At 40.7% G+C, this 14406-nt stretch overlaps 2 protein-coding genes across 6 annotated transcripts in view; one reads left to right on the top strand and one right to left on the bottom strand.

Moving 5' to 3' along the window:
* Positions 1-14406, bottom strand: part of FRY (FRY microtubule binding protein) — a 619856-nt gene that overhangs the window by 184263 nt on the left and 421187 nt on the right. For all 5 annotated transcript variants that reach the window (XM_090273729.1, XM_090273727.1, XM_090273726.1 and 2 more), the window contains 2 exons: positions 2049-2209; positions 94-204 (listed from right to left, as the gene is read on the bottom strand). In XM_090273729.1, coding sequence (XP_090129855.1) covers positions 94-204; positions 2049-2209 — 272 coding nt within the window. The remainder of the gene's footprint in view (positions 1-93; positions 205-2048; positions 2210-14406) is intronic.
* Positions 8334-13975, top strand: LOC150012371 (protein furry homolog). The gene is made up of 4 exons (XM_090276067.1): positions 8334-8586; positions 11071-11217; positions 12345-12513; positions 13863-13975. Exons 1-4 carry the CDS (start codon positions 8377-8379, stop codon positions 13973-13975), a joined length of 639 nt encoding a protein of 212 aa, XP_090132193.1. The 5' UTR covers positions 8334-8376.

Here is a 14406-nt window from a genome sequence, read left to right on the forward strand (position 1 = left end):
TGTGCTGTAAACAATGCGTAGACACCTTAGTAACCTAACTAAAGCAGAACACCCTGGACATTAAACAACACTGTATCTTTAGAGAGTACTTACTCGTAAATCTTGACAAGCTAGAATGTTGTCAAGCCACTTATACAGATAGCCATCTGGGGAAAGACCAACGTTGTCAAACACGGGGCCACAGCACAACACTGCTGACATTGCCTGATAAGAAAACACAAAACACTTCAAAATGAACCCTGGAATAGGTTAATGGCATGGAACTGACTTTATGAAACATATCTATCAGACTTATAAAGGATAAGTGTCATTTAAAGCAGTTATTACCACAAGACTTTAAAGTATTCCTTAGCAGATTCAATAAAAAAATACCAGGTTCCAAATTTTGGCTCTTTTTAGAAGAGTTAACCCCATAAATTTAATTTCATAAGCATGTAATTTTATGATTATAACAAATCTTTATAATGACATGTCATAGTATTTAACATGAACTTATTTTCAGTGATTTCAAGTGAATTAATTCTGCTTAGAAAATAGAGCTTTTCAAATTTTGCTTTGATGACAAATATTTGATTATGTACTGAACTGACAAACATTTGACCAATGTACTAAACTGACAAACTATGAAAAACATGGAAATATTTGTGATTCTTAAACAAAGATAAAGAAAGTGAAAAACATAAAAGGGGAAATCTTGATTAACTCTGCAATTAGCACTTCCAGACAACTATCAGGGCCATGGCGTGAATTAGCTCCATTGAGACAAAAGTCAGCCTGAAAGTCAGCAGCTTCTGGTATATGTGACAGAGCTGATATACAATTAATTTTCTAAAGGAAATTAGAATATAAGAAATCATGCTTCTGAAATTTTTGAACAATCCTAATAGTGTGGAAATTTACTTATGTCTGAGAGTCTTTAGGATAAAAGATTAAAAAGGGTAATGGCAGATTTTGAACTTGAGAATATATTACAAGGTTTGTCTGGATAAAGTCCAGTCATTGTTAATATTACGAAATCAGTTTGTGCAGCATTAATGTAACCTGGCAGCCAAGGAGAGCTGATTGGAATGCACATGCATGAACAATAAAGATTTCACTGTACTAGGCAGTAGTGGTGGTAGACACTGTTGAGTGAGCATGTGTACTCTGTGGCTGTCACATTAAAAATGACTGAGCAAGTAGAGCAATGAATCTTCATAAAATTTTGCACAAAGCTTGACCATTCCTCCATGGAAACTATCTGGGTGATTCAGAAGGCCGTAGCTATAGGCAACTGGTGCTTGCCAGCTTCATCACAACACACACACTCATGCATAATGTCTCATGCAGAGTTTTTTGGTGAACATCAAATCACCCAGGTGACTCAGCCCCACTACAGCCCAGGTTTGGCACCCTGTGACTTTGGCTTTTCCTAAAACTGCAATCACCTTTGAAAGGGAAGAGATTTCAGACCATTGATGAGATTCAAGAAAATATAATGGGGCAGCTGAGGGCGACTGGGAGAACTGTGTGAGATCCTAAGGTGCCTACTTTGAAGGGGACTGAGGTGTACAATGTTTCTTGTATCTTCTTCAATAAATGTCTCTATTTCTGATATTACATGGCTCGATACCTTCTGGACAGACTTCATATGTATAAAACCTTATTATAACCTATGGATTTTTTTAGATTAGAAGTATACTGGCAAGGCAGATACTTGATGGGTTTATTCCTTAAGAAAAAACATGTGGTTCTTGTATAGAAGAAACACTGATTAAAGCAGAAGCTTGGATAAATTTTACATTTAGAAATTATAAGGCCAGTTGGAATATTTACATATTTATACACAACTACCAATCTAAGCTTATGCATGTACATTTTGGAATTTTTAAGTTCAGCTTATGTATTTATGTGTGTGTTTACTTGATTTTTTGCATGTGTATTTAATTTAGATGAGCATATCACATGATATCATATTATTTATTTTAACCTAATTTAAGGTATGGCTATCAGTTTAAGAAAAGAGACCATGGATCTGAAAAGGTCATCATGAGGCAAAAGAAACCTACCTTTAAGGCACAGTACTGATATCTTGTGATCTGATGGTTCCTGTCACTGTACCTATCCAGAGGTGTGAACATAATGCTGAAGGGCCCTGCCCACTGGCTGAACAAGATGAAAAGATGGTGCCTCAGGCTTTGCTGGGGGAAGAGAAATCTCCGGTGGTGAACTAGGGAGAAAAATACAGAGTAAAGAGTGTATGAAACTAAAAAATATAGTGAATACAATTTATGTCACTATTACACATGAGCTTTAAGTTTTGGGGAAAGGATTAATTTCATTTCCTAACCCAAGTTTCCTTTAGGTAATAAAACATGTTTAAAAGTCAAGCAGAATTATCCTTCTAAGTATGCATTCTTCCTTTCATGCTGTTGTCACTAGCACCTTTTCTCAGAGTGGGAAGCAGAGACAGAAGACGACTCACACTCTTTTCTCATCAATGTCTAGAGAACCTTCACCTTCCAATCAGCTGTTCACATCGACAATGTTCCCACGACTGCTGCCAGTCATTAGGAAAAACTGTGAAGTATAACGTATGGACAATTTAAAACAAACACACTTCAACTTAAGAGGTCAATTCACATCTTACTTTAGAGACATAAAAAATGAGGAATTTTGGTTACATAACATCAAAGTTATGAAAAAGCAGAAATAGCTGACTTGCAGCTTTTTGTAATTATGTCAAAAGCTTTTAATGACAATCATTAATTTTTACACCAGACGAGATATTTTTATTTTCTGTGCTTGTATTGGGTGAAATTATTACTTTAAAAATTATTAGTGAATTTATTAGGGTGACATTTGTTAACAGAATTATATAGGTTTAAGGGTACAATTCAATAATATAACATCTGATTACTGTATTGTGTATTCACTACCCCAAGTCAAGTCTCCTCCTATCATGATTTATGCCCCCTTTATCCTCTCCTACCTCCTCACACCCACCGAATTTCCCTTTGGCAATTTTGTCTGTGTCTATATCTCATTGTGATTTTAATTTGAATTTTTCTGATGATTAGTGATGTTGACATTGAGCATATTTTCACAGGTCTATGGACCATCTGTATGTCCATTTTGGAGAAGTGTTTATTCAGGTCCTTTGCCCATTTTTAATTGGATTGTTTGTTTTTTGATGTTGAATTTTATAAGTTCTTTATAAACTTTGGATATTAACCCTTTACCAGTTGTATCATTGCTGAATAATATGTTCTCCCATTTACTGGGTTGTCTTTTCATTTCGTTGATGGTTTCCTTTGATTTGCAAAACCTTTTTAGTTTGATGTAGTCTCATTTGTTTATTTTTCTTTATTCCTTTGCCTGAAGATATATCAGAAAAAATATTGCTATGAGAAATGTCCAAGATTTTACTGCTCATGTTTTCTTCTATGATTTTTATAATTTTGAGTCTAACATTTCAGTCTTTAATCCATTTTGAGTTTGTTCTTGTGTATGGTGTAAGATGTCTAGTTCCATTTTTTGAACATATCTGTCCAATGTTCCCAACACTATTTATTGAATAGACTATCTTTATTCTATGGTATGTTCTTGCTTCCTTTGTCAAATAGTAATTGACCATAACAGTGTGGGTTTATTTCTCAGTTCTCTCTTCTGTTCCATTGATCTATATCTCTGTTTTTAGGCCAGCACCATGCTGCTTTAATTACTATGGACTTTTAGTATAGGTTGACATCAGATAGTGTAATTGTTCCAACTTTGTTCTTCTTCAAGACTGCTGAGGTTATTGGGGTCTTTTGTGGTTCATTATGAATTTTTGGAATATTTTTCCCAGTTCTGTACAATACACCATTGGTACCTTGATAGGAATTGTGCTGAATCTATAGATAGCTTTAGGTAGTATGGGCATTTTAACAGTGTTAATTCTTCTTATGCATGAATACGGTATATGCTTCCACTTGTTTGTATCTTCTTCAATTTTTTCTTCAGTGTCTTATAATTTTCCAAGTACCAGTCTTTTATATCCTTGCTTAAATTTACTTCTAGGTATCTTATTCATCTATTATTTTTGATGCAATTGTAAATGGGATTGTTTTCTTAGTTTCTCTTTCAGATTGTTAATTATTGGTGTATGAAAATGCAACTGATATCTGGGTATTTATTTTATATTCTGCTACTTTACTGAATTTATTTATCAGTTCTAGTAGTTTTTTGGTCGAATCTCTATATACAGCGTTCTCTATGTACAGTATCATATCATCTGCAAATAATGACAGTTTTATTTCTTCTCTTCCATTTGTAATGTTATTTATTTGGGTCCTCTCTCTTTTCTTCTTGATGTATCTGGTTAAAAGTTTGTCAATCTTATTTATCTTTTCAAAGAACCAGCTCTTGGTTTCACTGATCTTTTGTATATCTTTTTAGTCTCTAGGTCATTTATTTCCACTCTAATTTTTATTATTTCCTTTCTTCTACTCACTGCATTTTGTCAGGTTTTCTTTTTCTAGTTACATTAAGTGTAAAGTTAGAGTGTTTATTTGATATTTTTCTTGTTTTTTGAGATAGGCATGTATCCCTATGGATTTACCTCATAGGACTGCTTTTGTTCTGTCCCATAGACTTTTTAATTACTGTGTTCTCATTTTCATTTGTTTCAAGGCATCTTCTGATTCCTTCCTTGATTTCATTGTTAACCCACTGATCATTTAGTTATGTTATTTAGCCTCCATGTCTTTGTGTGCTTTTCTTTTTTCTCTTTTTTTGTGACTGATTTCTAGTTTCATACCTTTATGGTCAGAGAAGGTCCTTGATATGATTTCAACCTTATTAAGTTTACTCAGATCTGTCTGAGATTTGGTCTATCCTAGAAAATGTTACATGTGAACTTGAAACGAATATATATTCTATTGCTCTGGGGTAAAATGTTCTGAAGATATCAGTTAAACCTATCTGTTCCTAATGTGTCATTTAAGGCCACTGTTTCCTTGAGGATTTTCTGTCTGGAAGAGCTATCCATTAAAGTCCTTTACTATGACTGTATTACTGTCAATACTCTATGTCCATCAATATTAGCTTTATATATTTAGGTGTGCCTATGTTGGGTGCATAAATGTTTATATCCTCTTATTGAATTGCTCCCTTCATCATTATGTCGGATCCTTCTTTTTCTCTTTCTATAGCCTTGGTTTTACAATCTATTTTGTCAGATATAAGTATTGCTACTGTAAAAGAGTGGGGGCCCTCCCTAAAAGTCTTCACAGCTCATGGTTTTGGGGATGGGGAAAGGAGATAATACAGCTCTTAAGGTAACTTACATATCTACAGCAAGTTAGTAACTAGATAACAGCTGTGTTGCAGCTCAGGGCAAAAGGGCAGATGATAGGCTTACAATACTTTTCATGACAATGAGGTATGGCGCCCTGGTTCAGCATTTAAAAAAGGGCAGGCTGCCATAAAGAGAAGAGAGGTCACATGGTCTGAAAAGGTGTAGATGGGAGTTGGCTAAGAGGTCTGGGGTGTAAGAGGGAAACCATGTGGTTTGGAGAGAGTCTGCCAGGAGGTCTGAAGTAAGAAACAGGAGACCCACTGGGAAACCTGCCAGGAGAACACGTGGCACAGCTGATGAGACTTTGTATTCTAAATTGCTGATTTGATTCTCTGCTTCATCCAATGTACTGTTTATTTCTTCTAGCGCATTTTTCATTTCAGACATTGTAGCCTTCATTTCTGACTGTTTTTTTTTAAATCATTTGTAGGTGCTTTATTATGCTGTTGGAGTTCTAAGTTCCTTGTAGTTCTTATTAAGTTTCTTGAGAATCCTTATAAACATTGTTTTGAACTCTGTATCTGGTAAACTGCTTGCCTCCATTTCACTTAGCTTTTTTTTTTTTTTGGAGATTCTTCCTGTTCTTTCATTTGGAGCTTGTTCCCTTGTCTCCCCATTTGGCTGCCTCTTTGTGTTTGTTTCTATGCATTAGGTAGATCTGCTATGACTCCCAGTCTTGATAGGGTGGTCATATGTAGCAGGTGTCCTGTGGGATGCCGTGACACAGTCTTCTTGATCAGCTGTGCTGAGTGCTCCAGGAATGGTCCTTGTGTGGGTTATGTGAGCTTTCCTGTTATAATTAAGGCTTGGTTGCTATGGGCTCATTTGTGTGTGGATTTGACCCTCAGGCTGGCTAACTATGAAGATCAACCCTGACCACAGTATACTCTGGTGCAGGTCAATATCAGATGCTGCCTGTGACAACCTGTTTGGAGCTACAAAGCAATCCATAGTTTGTGGCTGCCTCTGCTGGGCCTGGCTGCACACGGGAAGGATCAAGCTCTGCACCAAGGCTGGGTTTTGCCAGCTTTGGACCCTGAGGGCAGGTGAGGAAAAGTACAAAGGAACCCTGAGGTTCGCCTCCACCTGCCTCCACCTGCCAGCTGTAGGCTCAGTGACTGAAAAAGCCTCTGGTGTTACTCAAGTTGCATGAGATAGGTTCTCAGTCAGTTACCAGGTATGGGCAAGAAGTGTTCACTAGATCTATACAGGTTCCAACTTGGAACCAGTGCTGGGTCTGAGGCCACTCAGCTAATATCCCAGGGTATACTAGGCCCTGGCTGGTTTAGCTCAGTGGATTGAGCGTCGGCCTGCGAGCTAAGTGTCGCTGGTTCGATCTTCCAGTCAGGGCACATCAGAGAAGGAAAACTCTGACTCCAAAGAACCTCCGCTGCCTTGCGGCATACCTCTTCAGGGGAAAGGCTGGGGGAGTAAACCCCGACAGAAAATCCGGAGCCGGAGTCCCTAAGGCGGTTTGACGTTGTAGTCAACACCGGCAACTCCTGCGGCGCACCTGAACCCAAGCTGTATCGACTCCGTCTTTCCCTTGGACCCTTCAGCTGCGAAGAGAGGGGGGGTCTGCTGCATGGGCAACAGCAGACCCTCCATATCACCCTGCCCAGGCTCTGTAGCTTCAACTTCACTGGAGAGGACACTCCAGCGTCATCGTAAGATGTCGATTCAACACGGGAGGAGACAGATACCGTGTCACTCCCGAGTCGGACTGCACAGCCATTCTCGGCGGTGCAGATAGACTCTTAAGAAGCTACACCATCGTCTCTCGAGACGGACGGCTGCCGACGACGACGACTCTTGTTCTTCAAAGTAAAAAGTTATAATTGTGATTTTAGGAAAAGGTCCAAATCAGTTAAAGCTACAGTGTCAAGGATCCAGTGGGTTTTCTTGGTGTAATTCCTGTTGTCTCTGCTTTCTATTGCTTAGCAGCCATGAGCTCCCTAAGTAAGATTCCCTCCCATGCTGGATAATAAGTGCCTGAATAAAACTCTACGTATTTAATCAGACTATAAGAGTATACATATTTAATCAGACCACTTTTTCATCTCCCTTAGGAAGAGAGTGTTTGTTTTCTAGATGGTAAAAATCAAAGGTTATGTTAGAACTTGCAGTACATACAAAAGCTGTACTTCTATTTCTATAGAAAGCTTTTTTAGGTTATGAAATTAAAATGCTGCTAATTGTGAATTCATGTGAAAGTGCTATCAGAGAAAAGTGGTGGAGAAATGACTGGGCTGGCCACAGTTTTGCACTTTGATTCATTCATATCATGAAACAGAACACAGCATTGAGCACGCACCTTCCACACAGTTGGCAGTTTTCAAGTGGACCCCAGGAACAGGAGTATGCACTGGGTTGGTTCTTTCTGGAGGCTCACATCCTACTTTGTAACAGCTAATAGTGCATGGACGATGCTCTGGATGATATTGGTTCAGTGGAAAGACAGCCACTGTTCTAATAGTCCTAACCACTGTTTAGAGCCAGCAAAATGACAGGCACCATGCTGAGCATATTCTTTACATTATGATTCTGTCTTTAATCCTCACAATAGCTCAGTGTGTTACCCTAGTGACCCCATTTGACATATGGGGAAACTGAGGAACAGAGAAGTTAAGTAACCCAGTGTATCATGCAGCTAGCATGTGAAGAAACTGTATCTAATCATGTCCTTCTATCTAAGTTCCTTGTTCTGTCCACTCTAATGTGCCTCTTCTATCAGCAGTGGATTTGAACTCAAGAGGCCTCCCCTTCACTCCACTCTCACCATGCCCTGCTATTTCCACCCCGTTTTCTCACTTTTTTCCAAAGGGCACCAGATGTGAAGGGAGAGGCTAGAGGACAAGCCTTGGTTTTAAGATTTCATGGCCTTGGGGAGCTGCTGTGTATGCAGATGCTTTATAAACTGAAGGCCCTGTGCTACTGTCAGTGCTGTTAATGTTTTAGTTTATTTTGATGCCATAATACATGGCTTTCCATCACTGCCTTTCTCTCTAGAGGTCAGCCAGAGGTTCCCCACCACACACCCAAATGGGCGTCAGATCATGCTTACTTACCTGCTGCCCTGGCTGCGCAACATCGAGCTGGTGGACAGCAGGCTCCTCCTCCCAGGGTCGAGCCCCAGTAGCCCGGAGGATGACAGCAAGGACCAGGGAGGAGAAGTGACTGCTTTTCATGGGCTGAAAGGGAATGGCTGGGGCTCCCCAGAAGCTACATCTCTGGTTCTGAATAACCTCATGTACATGACGGCCAAGGTACTGTGTCTCCATAACGCAGCTCCATCGCCCCAGAAAATCTGGGTTCATCAGACCCCAGGCTGCAAACCCAGGCAGAGTGGCATTTATCATTAAAAACCAAGTGAATAGAGTATGAGTGATGGTGATGGCTTCACAACAGTGTGACTGTACTTAATGCCATCCAGCTGTCACTTAAAAATGGTTAAGGTGGTAAACTTTATGTTACATGTATTTTACCACAATTTTTAAATTATAATAAAAACAAGAAGCCTAACATTTTTAATCACATGAGCAAGCATTGTGCATTACTAATTTGTGCATTATAAATTGCTAAACATGGCATCCTCCTGATGGATGGCCATGTTTCTTTTCCCTTCTTATGGTTTTCACAGGGCCATAACACTTAAAATGACTTATAATTGAATATTTTGCATCCCTGCATTTTCTCACATGTCTCCTGAGCCAGCGTTTCTTTTCTATTATTTTCATTTTTCTTTTTTTATGTTTTGTTGATTATGCTGTTACAGTTGTCCCAATTTCTTTTTCCTTTACTCCCCTCTACCCAGCAACCCCCTCCCCCTCCAGCAATCCCCACTCCTTGGTCCATGTCGATGGGTCATGCATATAAGCTCTTCTCTACCTCCCCCTGTCCCTTCTGCACCCTCCTACTATGCTTCTTAATTCCTGCATCATTTCCCTCCCTCTCCCCCCTTCCCCCTCCCAACTGACCTCCCCCCACCATGCTCCCCATACCTATGATTCTATTCTCACTCTGGTTGTCTGCTGAGTTTGCCTTTGTTTTCATTCTCTAGCTTCTGTTGTTGATAGTTGTGATAATGTTTTCATTTTAAAATTCACAGTTTTTATTTTCTTTTTCTTAAATAAGTCCCTTTAACATTTCATATAATAATGGCTTGATGATGATGAGCTACTTTAGCTTTACCTTGTCTGAGAAGCACTTTCTCTCTTGCCTTCCATTCTATATGATAGCTTTGCTGGATAGGGTAATCTGGGTTGTAGGTTCTTGCTTTTCATCACTGACTATTTCCTGCCAATCCTTTCTTGCCTGCAAAGTTTAGTTTGAGAAATCAGCTAATAGTCTTATAGGCACCCGTTTGTAGGTAATTCTCTTCTATCGCTGCTTTTAAGATTCTCTCTTTATCCTTAACCTTTGGCATTTTGATTATGAAGTATCTGGGTGTGGTCCTCCCTGGGTCTGGTGTGCTTGGGATTCTCTGTGCTTCCTGGACCCATATGTCCATTTCCTTCTCCAAATCAGGGAAGTTTTCCTTCATTATTTTCTCACATAACTTTTCAATTTCTTGCTCTCCCTCTTCACCTTCTGGCAACCCTATGATTCAGATGTTGGCACATTTAAAGGTATCTCAGAGGTTTCTAAGCCTCCCCTCATTTTTTTCAGTTCTCATTTGATCCTTCTATACTGGTTGACTGTTTATTTCTCCCTTACATTTCAATTTGTTTATTTGAACCCTGGTTTCTTTTTTCCTCCACTTGTTCCTCGTGGATTTTCCTTCATTTCACCCAGGATATCCTTCATTCTTTCCTTGTTCTGTTTAATCTTTTTCTGTCAAGTCTGTGAGCATCTTTATCACCAATGCCTTAAACCGTGCATCTGTTAGATTTTCCATCTCCTCATATGTTAGGTTTTCTTTATCTGCTCGTTGCTTAGTTGTGTCACTGTTACCTTGATGCCCCCCCTTCTGGGCCGTTCTTTGCTTTCTCCTCATCTTGACAGTTTTCTGTGTTTACCTCTGTGATTTGGGTAGGGTTGTCACACCTTTTACATTATAGAGGGCAGAGCCTTAGTGCTGGCGACTTGTTTCACTGCATTTTTGCCCTGTTTGTGGGGGAGGGGTCTGAGAGGGAAAAGTGCTGGTTGCTGCCACTTTTCCAGGCACTTCTCCCCCTTCCCATACTAAGCAAACTGCTTCCTTTTTGAGACTAGTAACTTCTTCCTCTGCCCCAACCCCCACTGGCTTTCACAGTCAGAAGCAATGAGGCTCTATTTTCCCTGGCGCTGGAACCACAAGCTACCCGGTCTGGTCTGGGGCTTGGATCGCTTCTCGGATTTAAGCTACATGACTATTTTTTTGCCTCAGCTATAGTCGCTGTACTGCTAGCTGCGCCACCAGCTGCGCCCACTAGCCATGCCCACCAGCCGTGCTGTCCGCCAAACACCACCCCCACAGCCGCTGCTCCACTCCTCCTTCTCTCTGTCCCAGGTCTGCCCCTCCTGCCTTCCTAGCTGATTATTTCTTCTTTATTTCTTTGCTGAACTTCCCTATAGTTTCGATTTTCTGGATTTTCTGGGTTCGTTTTTGTTGCGTGTGTGTGTGTGTGTGTGTTTTGTTTGTTTTTGTTTTTTTTTAAATTTTGAAGTGATTGTAAATTCCTTCTTAGTTGTGAGGAGATGCAGCATGTGTATTTACACCTACATTTTGGCCGGAAGTCTTGAGCCACTGTTTCTTTTGCTTGTTGCAGTATGGGGATGAAGTTCCTGGACCAGAAATGGAAAACGCTTGGAATGCGCTAGCCAACAACGAGAAGTGGAGCAACAACCTGAGGGTCACCCTGCAGTTCCTGATTAGCCTGTGTGGCGTCAGCAGTGACACACTTCTCCTGCCCTATGTAAGTGGTCCCCAGGCTCTTGGCGACATTATTCCTGTGATGGCTCCATCTGCAAATGCACGTCAGAATATGCTCGTAGCTCCAAGTAAAATAGAAACATCTAATATTGTCAGTCACGCTGATCTCCCATGAGCTCATCTACATGTTGCATAAAAGGTCCCTTCTGCCCCTGGAGACAAGCTGCCAAGTCCTAGGGACACTTCTGTCATCCCCTTGCCAAACCTTTGGACTGAGAAGCCTATGACTCAAGGGATGAATGTTTTTCTAACAGTTACTGAAACCTGGCCTCTAAAACATTAGACCCGTTATAAGAGAAACTAAGTAAAACATTATTTTTCATAAAAAATGTTTCATGTTTACACTTTGATGCTCTTAAAACAGAATAAAATGCAGAATACTAAGGTTTTTCTTTTCCAGTTTCATTGGTAGAAGAGAGAGCCAAGCAGAGAGAAATCTTTCTGAAATGCCCAGTATTTCCTGTTTGTCGTCAAAAGTGATATGATCACCAAAAATGACAGCATTTTAAGTTCTGACTCAGTTGGCATTTGTGTGTCATTGTTTCCTCAGAGGTCATGGGCCCACCTGGGGTTTTAAGTCACGCTAGCCTCATTGCAGCTTCCAGCACCTTGGGTTTGACTATAAAGGCTCCAATAACACAGAGCTTTACTCCAGAGTCATTTTTAAAATGTAAAATCATCCAAACAGCTAAAATTCAGTTGTTTCTAGGGAAGAAGAGACTAGCAGAGGACTGGATTCCTTTTTAAACAAAAATAGCTCATGCTTTTCCCCCAAGGTTTGTATAAATAAAATCCTTTCTCAAAAGAAGCCCTTAGATGACAAGTTTTTTACGTTTTGGTTGAATTCACAGGCCCCAAAAGTAACTTTTCATAAACTCAGCCACTGCAAGGACAAGGCCTTTGACACACGCTCCCATCAGAGGTGCATGTGTAGAAGGTGAATTTCTATCCAGACACCAGAATCAGCCGGGAGCAGGAAGCTGAGCTACCAGGGTGATAGCTCCTGGGATGGCACTGTGTGGAAAGGAGCGGAAACAATCTCTGCTGCCCACTGCCTGGCACTATTGTACAAGGCTCTGAAAAATGCCCTGTGTTCTGTTTCCTTCTCAGATTAAGAAGGTGGTGATATACCTGTGCCGGAACAACACCATCCAAACCATGGAGGAGCTGCTCTTTGAGCTGCAGCAGACAGAGCCAGTGAACCCTGTTGTCCAGCACTGCGACAACCCGCCCTTCTACCGCTTCGCCGCAAGCAGCAGAGCCACTGCAGCAGCCTCTGGTAAGCCGGTGCACAGCCCGTCAGGGTCCCTGACACTCCCTTGTGGAGAGCACTGAAAGGATGTGCATGTGTGTGTTGTTACTACTTCTGATTCTGGCGTATGCTTTCATTTAAGACGTGGCTTAAATTGCAACAGCACAGATGGACCTAGAGAGCATTATGCTGTGTACAATAAGTCAGACAGCAACAGATACCACATGATTTTACTTGTATGTGAAATCTAAAAACAAGCAAAATAACAAACTGATGGTTGCCAGAGGGGAGGAGGGGCTGGGTGGAAAAGGTGAAAGGATTAAGTACAAATTGACAGTTTTAAAATAGTCACAGGGATGTAAAGTACAACATAGGGAATATAGTCAATAATATAATAACTGTGTATGTTGTCAAGTGGGTACTAGACTTATGGGGTGATCACTTCATTAGACATCACTTCATAAGGCATATAAATGTCTAATCACTATGTTGTACTCCTGAAACTAACATGACATTGTATACCAACTGTAATTGAAAAATAACTTTGAAAAGAGAGAGATGGCTTAAGAATAGCTGAGACTCTTAAGGGCATTGTTGGGTTAGTGAAATGATTTTATAAGGATAACCAACCGTCAGTGGCCTAAGTACTCACATGCCCAGAGCGTTGTACTTTAGGCTGGACACTGAAGTCACTTGGGAGTCTCAGTTCTGCCCCTTCCTTCTTATGTCTGCAGGATTCCCTTGGTGAATATTCTCTCAGGATTGACTAAAATACCCCCAACAATATTATCACTTTCAATAAATTGGCCTTTCAGCAACATTTTATAAAATATATGCCATCCTCCTCAAATTCTCTGAAGCCAGCTTCGGTTTGGTCTATCTGATATCATGACTGCCTTCAAACCTCTCCCTGCCCTAGTCTTTGACACCCTCTGTTTGCTCCACTCTCTGCTGCCAGAGTAACATTCCTGCATCAGATAAGCAGTAGCCTAGTGGGCAGGAGCTCTAGGAACTTGAACCAGCTTTACTAACATTAGTTCAGTAACTCCTGGATCCAGAAATGCTAAAGCAGCTCACAGCAGGGAGACACCACTGCAAATAATCTTATTACCTGAGAAAGGGTTTCAGGAAGGTTATAGCCTCAGTTTATAGGAGAGTTCAGGAATTAGGTTTCATCAGAACAGATGCCTGGGATTCTCCCATTTCAGTGGTGTGGGAAGTGGTTTGGAGTTTGTTTAGAATGCCTGAGATTGTGCAGAAGATAGAAGGCATCCTTAAAACATGAGATTTCACAGGAAATCCTTTCCTGGAATACTTCAGACTTGAGCTTGACCCCTCCATATGCATTTTTTTCTAAGTGTCCTCCTAATCCACAGGAACCACCTCCAGCAGCAATACTGTGGTTGCTGGCCAGGACAGTTTCCCAGATGCTGAAGAGGGCAAGATCTTGAAAGAATCTGATGAGAGGTTGGTGTACAAAGTGGCTTAATATCCAGTTTAACTTTAAGCAGTAATCTGTACAGAGGCAGCAATAAAAAATTGTAAACTACATAAATTTCACATCCACACACACATATAAATCCTTCCTTGTTCTTAGAAACACAGACTGACTTGCTAACTCTTCTCTGTGTATCCCTGAAGATAACGACTTCTTCCTGAGCAGAACCAGGGAAGAGAAAGATTAGAAGATGTTTTCCGGTGGCTGAGTCACTCCCGAGTCGGACTGCACAGCCATTCTCGGTGGTGCAGATAGACTCTTAAGAAGCTACACCATCGTCTCTCGAGACGGACGGCTGCCGACGACTAGGTCTAGCTAACACTTGCTGGGTGCTTGAACACCGTCATGGTGGGGTGGCATTGTGGGGAGTCATCAGAGTGAGGCCAGCAGAGTTCATCAGGCCAAAACACCGTATGAAGGGA

This window comes from Furipterus horrens, unplaced genomic scaffold, assembly GCF_987537825.1.
Source record: "Furipterus horrens unplaced genomic scaffold, mFurHor1.1.pri manual_scaffold_4, whole genome shotgun sequence".
Classification (NCBI taxonomy): domain Eukaryota; kingdom Metazoa; phylum Chordata; class Mammalia; order Chiroptera; family Furipteridae; genus Furipterus; species Furipterus horrens.

Excerpts from the sequence above, each read along its gene's own strand:
- LOC150012371 (XM_090276067.1), top strand. The coding sequence starts at position 8,377 with ATGCTTACTTACCTGCTGCCCTGGCTGCGCAACATCGAGCTGGTGGAC. Across the intron at positions 11,218-12,344 it reads ACACACTTCTCCTGCCCTAT|ATTAAGAAGGTGGTGATATA; the intron begins GTAAGTGGTCCC and ends TTTCCTTCTCAG. Across the intron at positions 12,514-13,862 it reads AGCCACTGCAGCAGCCTCTG|GAACCACCTCCAGCAGCAAT; the intron begins GTAAGCCGGTGC and ends CCTAATCCACAG.